This window comes from Poromitra crassiceps, assembly GCF_964638095.1.
Source record: "Poromitra crassiceps genome assembly, chromosome: 1".
Classification (NCBI taxonomy): Eukaryota; Metazoa; Chordata; class Actinopteri; order Beryciformes; family Melamphaidae; genus Poromitra; species Poromitra crassiceps.
Genome location: NC_139623.1, coordinates 8,503,076 through 8,512,750, shown reverse-complemented (window position 1 = coordinate 8,512,750; position 9,675 = coordinate 8,503,076). Strand labels below are relative to the sequence as shown.

Sequence of the window (9,675 nt, the reverse complement as noted above, 5' to 3'; positions counted from 1 at the left end):
ACCAAACACTATATCAGTGATTGTTTTCAGAATATAGTGGCCTGATTCAAACCATCAAACACTATATCAGTGATTGTTTTCAGAATATAGTAGCCTGATTCAAACCATCAAACACTTTATCAGTGATTGTTTTCAGAATATAGTAGCCTGATTCAAACCATTCGGATCCATGAATGCGGATGAAACAGAATGTGAGTTCGGATGACCGGATGGTTTACCAGGCTAAGAATATTGAGCTATTTAACAAAAGCATATTGCTTACAGCAGCTTATCAGTCATCGGTATTGGCCAAAATCATATCAAGAGGAAACAATGCGGTAATCTATAATTGATGGGCTTTTCCAAATGTTTTGGAAATAAAGAAAGACATCATCAACAGCAATGTTAACTTAATATTGCTGATCGGTATCGGACAAAATGTTCAAATCGGTGCATCCCATGCAGCCATGTTGCCTCCAGACCTCTGCTCCATGTTGAAAGAAAAACAGCAAACAGAGCACTCAAGCAGGGGCCTGATAGGTAGTGAAGCAGAAGGTGCTCTTTATGGAGCTGCAGATATGAAAAGGGGAAACTCTGCAGCACTGAGGCAGCTCTTCTGCTAGCAAACATTCAAACTAGCCAAGGCTTTTTTCAAGTTTGCGACCAGAAGAGCTGCCTCACTCTTTTTCCTTTTGGTTCCTGCAGGGGTTTTCCAGCACAGAGGAATTTCTGCTGCCCCCCAAAGCGGTTTTAGCCCCCCCCCCCCCCCCCCCCCCAAAGGCCCAAGGCCCAAGAAACCCTGACAATGACGGATATGTCTGAGTTCAGGACAATACTGACTGCATCATACTAACTCAAAATCAAGCATTTTACTGTATCGTTTTAGAGAATTTCAAAGTTAAAGTCCCACATTTGTAGCTTCAAATGGCTTCCTTTCTAAAACTTGGAGTGCTGTAAAAACACATTGCTCCATAAGTTCTGACAATGACTGATATATTTGATATCAGGACAACTCTGACTACACACCAGCTCAAAATCAAGCCCTTTTTTACTGTATCAATTTAGATCATTTCAAAGTTAAATCTCACATTTGTACTTTGAAATGACTATAGTGAAACGTGGGATGCTGTCTGAAAACACATTGCTTCATATTACATTTCTCACAATGACTGGATAACCCTGACTATAGACACCAACCCAAAAGTCAAATGTACGCACGACAGCATGATTGGTCCCATCATGCTTTACTGTCACGCCCCCCCTCCCCCCAAGACCCATTCTGAGCCAGGAAAACCCTGCTGCGTCATGTTTGTTGGTTAGTACTTTAGCTTGAAATGCCAGCTGATCTTTCCAAGGCTGTGATCAATGCTAAACATATTAGTGTTATAATATCATAATACTGTAGATCAGAGGATGGATGGTCTATGTTGTTTTGAGAGAAGGTAGGTAAGGAGACAAAGTGCCGTCTGCTGATGATTGAATGTAGGTTGGAAGTTGTACAACAACAACAACAACAACAACAACAACAACAACAACAACAACAACAACAACAACAACACTAACAACGACATTGTCAATTTGATAGAAACAGTGGATGGATGGTTTCCAGCAGAGATGAGCACAGATTGATCATTTAGAACACTGAGCACTGCCCTCTGTTTCCAGTGTGCCTTTGTGGTCCACAATCTATTTTTAGAAAGCCCTACGGCAGCGGATTGAAGGCACGGCATCAGGGACCTATTCAAAGATAGAAAGTAAACTGACCTCAAGGTCGGTACACAATAACTGGATGCTTTTGAAATTGTATTCTTGCTTTTTTGGAACTCTGCTGCGGTGCAGCCTGTCTCTCTCATCTCGGATGGAAGGCACGTAAAAGAACATCTCGCTTCTGAAAGGTTTCATCCTTTCAAGGATATACTGTGCATCAATTTGTCTGTCTCTTCCGATCAGCCTCTCTCACTCCTATAGTCTTGCTGTCTCTCTCTTGTGACAGAGAGGTTGAGACTTGCAGCTGTAGGCTTTGTTCCTCCATCTGATTGTATTATTATTATTATCTGCATTGCCAAACATCGTTTTCAATTTAAGAACCAAACATGACTGCCTTTGAAAGCTTTTGTATGTTATTTGATCCAACCTGTTAAGTGCATTCTGCATCACCCTGAAAGTCCAACAGGAAATACCACAGGACGCCAGACAGGGTAACCTAATAAACGCGAGAGCGCCCAAATCATTAGTGGGGAAACTCACTCCCGTAACACGTCCAGATGTACAAGCTAATTGGATTTCACCATCAAATCAACAGTTGTAGTGCCTCTGTGCTTTTATGAGGCTGACCACAACGTAAAGGTCAAATGTGTGGAGTGTTTGAAGTGACAAAAGCTTTACCCACGGGCCGCGGCTTTCAGTAGCTATAGCACAGGGTGAGGCTACAGCAATTTCAGTCATCCAATTGAACTCTAGCGGCCCTATATCTTCGCACGGCGCTATCGTTTGCGCTGCCGTTCTCGCGCCTTTTATTGCTATCTTCCCAGCGTCTTAAGCTATTGTCTGCCTCCACCATCCAGTTTTGCGCTGGGATCTAAGCGCAGAGACAGGTGTAGGCGTGGCCCAGGCGTGTCCGTGGGCCTCTAGCCTATCATCTCCCTCCTGCAAGTGTCATTTTGCACTCTGGTGAAGATACTGTCACTATGTTCCGGGCGTAAACAGAAGTTTGGGCGTTCTCCGTGCCAAAATAGGCGTTCCAGCGCAATGTGTTAGAAAAAAAGGCCTTGGGTGCTCTCAATTTTAACGCCACCAAATAGCTGGTCTTAGCGCAAAAAAAACCTCTATGCCATGCGTACGCCTGAGAGCAGACAGTATTCTCCGCGCAGTGCAGGAAATCCTCGCTTGGATAGGCCTACATTACGCACGGCTCGCACGCGGACACACTTCCCTCCTCAGAATGCCACGTTGATTTTCAACTAACCTACACTGCAGAAAAAACACGCCTTGATTTAAAAATGAGAATTCGTTTGTCATGGTTTTGTGCCAAAAAGCGGGAGTCTGTGTGTAGCGCGGGGAGGGGTGCTTTTAAGTGTTCGGCTATGGCTCATTTCCACCACATATAACAGCACAGTACAGCTCTACTCGACCTGGTCTTACTCGTCTCTACTTGATATAGACTCTGTTTCCATAGCAAGTTTACTCGCCTCCGCCCATATCACTTTGTTGTTACTCAAACTCACATGCATGCGCTGCGCGGGGGACGGGAGTTGCGCTACGGGCAGAAGGGAAGCCTCTACCCCAGCGGCAACTCACCAGGCAAGACCGCGGCTTCGCTAAACCCCCGCCTCCGGCCTAGCGGAGCCGACGTTGCACACAACTACAAAGGGCTTTCCGAGGAGCGGACTTTTTCTCTCTCAAAACAATTGAAAACCACCGTCATGTTAAAGCTGAGCAAGGAGATCGATTCTACAGCAACACAAAAGACTGATGGAAATAACAGAAGAGAATGTAAGCCCCACTAAACTTGTATCCAGCATTGACAGTAGATACAGTAAACACGATTCTGCCTGACCAATCAGTCGTCTGCAGTGTTTTCACGTCACCGTATGGTACCGGGTCTACAGCGCTGGAACCTCAACAGAGCAGGCACCAAAACTAGCACGACTCAACCCCGACTCAACCCGGGCTGTCCAGGTTTTTTATCGGTGGAATCGGACAAAAAAGCGCGACGAGCTGGGCGGGGCCGCGCTGATACCAGCGGTGGAAATGGGCCACTAGTGTGCCGGGTCCTGGAGGGGGGTCTCCCCGGAGAAGGTGTGAGCTGGGCCGGGTAGGCAGGCCGGGTGGATCGGTCGTCGGTGCACAGGGTGGGTAGAGGCACTGAGGCAGCGCTGTGCGCGGTCCCGCGGATCGAAATCAGTTTCTGGCAGCAAATCACTTTTTGACACAACACCGGCCAGTAGGCTATACAGTAACGTCTCTCCCTGCAATTGCACCATGCAACAATAGCTTAACCCGAGTGGACAATTCTGGTATAGGCTATTGAAATAGGCTAGAATTAAAATCTCACACATCCCTACCTATTAAAGAAACGAATATTTTTAAATGTGTGTTATAGCCTATATGAGCGAAACGACTAATTAATAGGCTACTAATTACAAAAGCATAGATTTTCGTTACGAATCCGAACTGGTTCATCCTCCAATTCTCTCCCTCTCTCGTTCTCTCCCCCCTCTCTCTCTCTCTCTCTGACTCTCTCCCTCTCTCTTTTCTCTCTCTCTCTCTCTCTCTCTCACTCTGTCACTCTGCTTGCACTGAGCAAGAAAGAAGCTGCTGTCACAGACGTGATGGCGGTGACGCTGTGGCTTTTAATGGGAGTGATCTCACCTTGTGAATCCTGTTATGGGCATAAACACGCCTACAGTATATGAGGTTTGCGCCGAGATGACGTGAAGCGCGGCGGGCCGGCACGCCCACAATTAGGGCTTTGCACTGCGCTATTCCAGCGCAAGACGGGCGCTAACGCAAAGTTACCGCCGTTGTGAAGATAGGGCCCTAGGAGGAGTTCTTCCACGGTTAGCATTGGTGACTCATCAGCGGCTGATGTAAGATGGCGGGCGTTGAGCGTTGAGATAATTGGTGTGGAGAGGTAATTTCCTTCCCGTGCCAGGACTCCCCTCAGAGCTGGAGGTGGCCACTAGAGAAGAGCCTCGGAGCTGGAGGTGGCCACTAGAGAAGAGCGGTTCCGGGGGAGAGGGGGGCGGTTGGTTACTGTTACCATGCAGCCCCTCTGTTGGGAGGAACATCCCTTCTGACTGGGGAAATCAGCAGCTGACAATGATCACATCCGCCACAGCCCTCCTGGGGTACAGCGTGATGAAACTCTGTCCAAGTTAAGGCTGAGATATAGCTACTTCTGCGCCAGCCTCAACTTGGAGCCTTGCCGGTGGCAGCTAGTCCTGTATACTCCAACGTCAGCTTGAGAGGGGGTCACCGGGGAGTCCCCAACAAAGTGAGTCCACAATTGTGTGATTTCACTTTCAATGACTACAAGTTAGTCCAAGGAGAGAATGCAGTGCATAATACTTGGTGATAGCTTTCACTCTCTCCTGTTGTCTCCCCATCGACATCATAGTATACTTGCGCTGTTCGCGTCATTTGCGTCAATTCACATTTCCGAGCAGCTGCACGCAGGCAGGCTCTCCGGCCGTGGCGCAGCCCGAGTGGTTTGACACGGAAGTGTATTTAGGCCTTTAGACCTGCATCCACACCAGCAGGGAGACAGACAGGCATTAAAGCAATCAGGTAGGCAGAACGACAATCAAACAGATACTTTTAATTTCCTTTTTATACTATAAATGCATATTGATCAAAATGATGTAAGGGCGCTCGGAGACACACTCCTCGTAATCAATGTCTTTGACACTAGACAAGCTCCCTCTGAGAGATAAAGAGGCTTTGAAGTACAAAGAACAAGGGACCAAAAAACAGGGTTGACTCATCTCCTCCCACATACAGATAATCCACTATTAAGAGGAACAAAACATTTTTCTAGTCGGATCAAATGAGTTATAAGGGAGAGCAGTGTTTGTCCACCCCTCGTATCTGTTGCAACACTTTAGGTTCAGCTCCCTTCATTCTCAAGTCTGCCTCCCTGCTGGGTTCCATCGTGCACACTGTGTGAGCAGACAGCAGTGCTATGGTGATGAAGCCACAGAAGTAGGGAGTTGTTTTGGAACTGGTACAGTAATTGTGGTCATGCGAGTAGGCTTATTGCGTAGGGAAAAAAAGAGTCCACAGGTTGTGACCGTGGTTTCCCGGAATAGAACAGAAAGACCTGCAGCACCGTGTCTGGCTAAAGTATCTCCTCGTGCTTATTTCTGCTCCCAACCGGGAAGTGAAAATGACGTTGGTGAAAAAAACAACATCATGTTTGGCACGGACTGGTGTGTATGTGTGTGTGTGTGTGTGTGTGTGTGTGTGTGTGTGTGTGTGTGTATGTGTACGCGGGTGCATGCGTATGTGTGTAAGCACTGACCTTTCTCTTTCTACATCCCTTGTTTTTTGAAATAGGTTATCCAGGCCCCTTCATTTAAATTTGGAAAGTGCCAGGGGCTCTTCATCGGTCTGGCCCACTTGTTCCCTCATCTCTAATATCCCCAACATACCCCTGTGCTCTGATGTCAAAACACACACTGTCACATACACGCGCGTGTGTGTGCGCGCGCACACATGCACGCACGCACACGCACACGCACACGCACACACACACACACACACACACACACACACACACACACACACACACACACACACACACACACAGCACACAATGTTTGTGTCTGATATGAGGGAGGTGACAGACAGTCAAACCCTGGCCTCTCCAGCAGGGACGCTGGCGTTCACACTTTAATGCTTTAATAGGACTAAAGTAGACAAAGGCCGCCAGTGACGCAGTAGGAGCTATAATGGGCTTGCCACATTGCAGGTTTACTGGACCCTGCCTATTGGACGGGGCTATTTCCAATCCCACAATCCCTCATCAGCCTCAGGAAGCTAGTTATAAATAAAAAGTGTAGGTTAATCGCTGCTAACGTGGCCCAATGAAATGTGGCGTTTTTTTCTGGTATGGTGAGCAGTGGGGCAGGTTGACCAGGGTTATTTAAGATGATGCTGCCAGCGAACTCTTTGCTTCTGTTCTTTTTAACAGTGGAGCGACAGGAATAAAGTGACCAACTTCTTATACCTTTGTAAGCCAAATAGCACAAATAGTATATACACCATATAGACCATAATGTAATCAAACAAACCAATAAAGAGTAAAATAAAAACATTTATGAATAAAATAAGCTAATTTACATCAGAATAACCAGATCGAGTTGAGAGCCAAAAATAGTCTCTGAATTTTGTAACACAGTATGTTTTTATTGTGTAATAGTGGAAAATAGCAATGGCATTTGGAGCATTGTGAAATGCGTGAAATGTGCCTTTTAGTTATTTCGGATTGGTTCAAGATTGACAAGATTGTGTTGTCAGGTCATATAAATAGGGACTCCATTGTCATAATCAAATGTCATCCCTGTGAGTGTGACACCCTTACTTCCTCTTCTACCCAGCATGCCTTGCCCTGTTTTGAGGTCAGCCCATGGGGTCAGAGCTTGCCCGAGCCTGACAGATATGTGGCAGATGGAGCTCTGGGTCTTTAGCTATTATTACCTTGGACTTGGAGGCTTGTTATCCCTGTTAACCTCACCATCTTATCCAACATGGCAGCCAAAACCACCACACGTACATTGGGATTTTCCTACCTCCATTGAACTGTACTACGTATGTCACAAAAGGGGGATTTGAATCATTGTCATTGTTGATGTGTTTTTTTTTAATCTTATGGCATTTTTTGCAAAAACATTCTCTCAACTATATAGTTCCATAGAGTCAACAAAGATGAAAAATACTACCACAAAGTAACAAGGAATTGAAATGAATGAATGCCGTGTCCCATATAAGCAATCAAGTATTATAATTCTATCAAAACACCAATGGTACGTTAGCTCCAGAGATGTCTTATGTCTGGGATAAGCCTGCAAGCTGTGCATTTCCTCCTTGGCTGCCTTGTTGTGCTGTGATAAAAGGATTGAGGGGTTAAATGTTTGTCCAGCTGAAACAACACAGTCAAACTCCGTCTCTGTCTCTAGCCGGGAGTCGTCAGAGCTCCGCACCTAAAAATAGCTGTGCTGGCTCCACGCCCCTGCTGGGGGACAGGTCAAATTATGAAGGAAGATGAAAAATTTAAAGGCGCACAGCCTGCTTGGCCACAAACCCAGCCCTGCATCAGTGGTCAGATAGAACATTTGACTTGACTTTTATGGATGGAGTGAGATTATATTAGCTATGGATCTTGGTCAGTTGAGACGATATGCTACTTGAAACAGCCTCACAATCCTCCATCATAGCTATTGGATGCTCAAAATTCCTTGTCATATTTTCTACTCTGTGTTCAAATCCTTGAGATGTGTTGGACGTTGGTTTACACTGTAGCTTCTGAAATACATCATTGGGATTATTGCCAGGAAACGGCGTGTATACGTGGTGAGAGGTGTTTCTCGACACAGTGCGAGAGAGGTTTATGTAATGGTGACCATGCTGTTATGGCATCCTATATAGCTGGCTTCCTTGGCTATAGCTGAAGCCTGCTTCCTGAATACTGCCCTGGATACACACTAAAAGCTTGCACACATTACACTGAGCTAATGCAGGGAGGTTACAGTTAAAATCTGAAGCAAACACAATGTTCGTTTGGTGTGCGGCTTGACTTCACACGTCTTGATGGGTGTTTGTCTCATACGTAGATTTCACCCAAATGCTTTTTCAGTTCAGTTGTGCGCTGTTATGTCACCATGGGTAACAGGCATTGTCACATTCCTTTTTCTTTTCTTTTTTCATAAACTCATAAATGTAGCCTACTATTTTTGTGTGGAATTTATTGGATTAGTTCTCACAAAAGACAACCTTTTTTTCTCTCTCTTTTTTTTTTAAATAAAACCTTGGACATAAAATATACTGGGCATTTAGGAACATCAAGGGAAAAGAAACAAGTGATCATTCTGCCCACATACCTGGGTGAGAACAAAATGACAGAAATAAAGTGAGTGAGGGAGAGACTGGTTGAAACCGGAAGAGAAAGAGGGGAGAGAGGGGGAGAGAGAGAAGAGAGAGATCGGAGAGGAGAGAGGGTGAGAGAAAGGAGAGAGAAGAGAGAGGGAGAGAGATCGGAGAGAGGGTGAGAGAAAGGAGAGAGATCGGAGAGGAGAGAGGGTGAGAGAAAGGAGAGAGATCGGAGAGGAGAGAGGGGATAGAAAGGAGAGAGAAGAGAGAGGGAGAGAGAGATAGGGGAGCGAGGGGAGGCAGAGAGGCAGTCAGGAGACATGCCTTCTGGCAGGAGCTGAAGAAGACAGCTGTGTTTGGTGTGGTATTTTTAAACGCATCAATGCTGCTCCAATCCCCTCGCCTCGCCTGACCTATTTTTAGCCCGGCCTGGCCATTGTTCTATTTCTGTCACCTGTGGGCCACGCAGTTGTTGATTCACATGCAAATGAAGCTCGCTCCCTCCCTGGCTTCAGCATTACTAGCCTCGGTGAGGTGCTCAGTACACGGTACACGGCTTTCCTGGCCAACTCCACTTTGCATTTTCTCAAATCTCAGCTCAGACACTTTACTGAGAAAAGAAGAATCTACAGACTAGATAGAGAAAGAGAGAGGGAGGGAGGGGGCAGATAAGGGACACAGCAGGTCTTGCCATCTTCTGTGTTAAGACCAGACTGAAGCAGGGCACCGGGAGTGTGGGAGTCCCGCAGAGAGTGTGTGTGTGTGTGTGTGTGTGTTGTACAGCCACAGTGTATCACATACACAACAGTGTGGTTTTTACTGCCGTACAGCAAGAGTGGTCTCTCTAGACTAGAGGAGGAGGCAGCAGCGGAAGGGAGAGAGTTGGCTGTTGTCATTTGGTCTCTCTCCCTGAGTGGCTGAGGGGTGGCTCTCTCGGTGACAGGAAACGCGGTGGCTTGCGATGAGACGCGAGCGCTGAGTGGAGTATGCTGCAGACGATTTACGAGGGCGAGTCAAGTTTCTCCACAACAGACGTCCAGCAGCAGCAGCTCCCGGAGCAGATCTGCGACATGCACAACGTCAACAACTCAGGTGACCAGGCAAGCC

At 46.6% G+C, this 9,675-nt stretch overlaps 1 protein-coding gene across 1 annotated transcript in view; it reads left to right on the top strand.

Moving 5' to 3' along the window:
• Positions 1-9,548: 9,548 nt before the first annotated feature.
• hdac9b (histone deacetylase 9b) overlaps positions 9,549-9,675 on the top strand; it is a 39,679-nt gene continuing 39,552 nt past the window's right edge. The window contains exon 1 of the mRNA XM_083649734.1: positions 9,549-9,660. Coding sequence (XP_083505860.1) covers positions 9,555-9,660 — 106 coding nt within the window. The 5' untranslated portion in view covers positions 9,549-9,554. The remainder of the gene's footprint in view (positions 9,661-9,675) is intronic.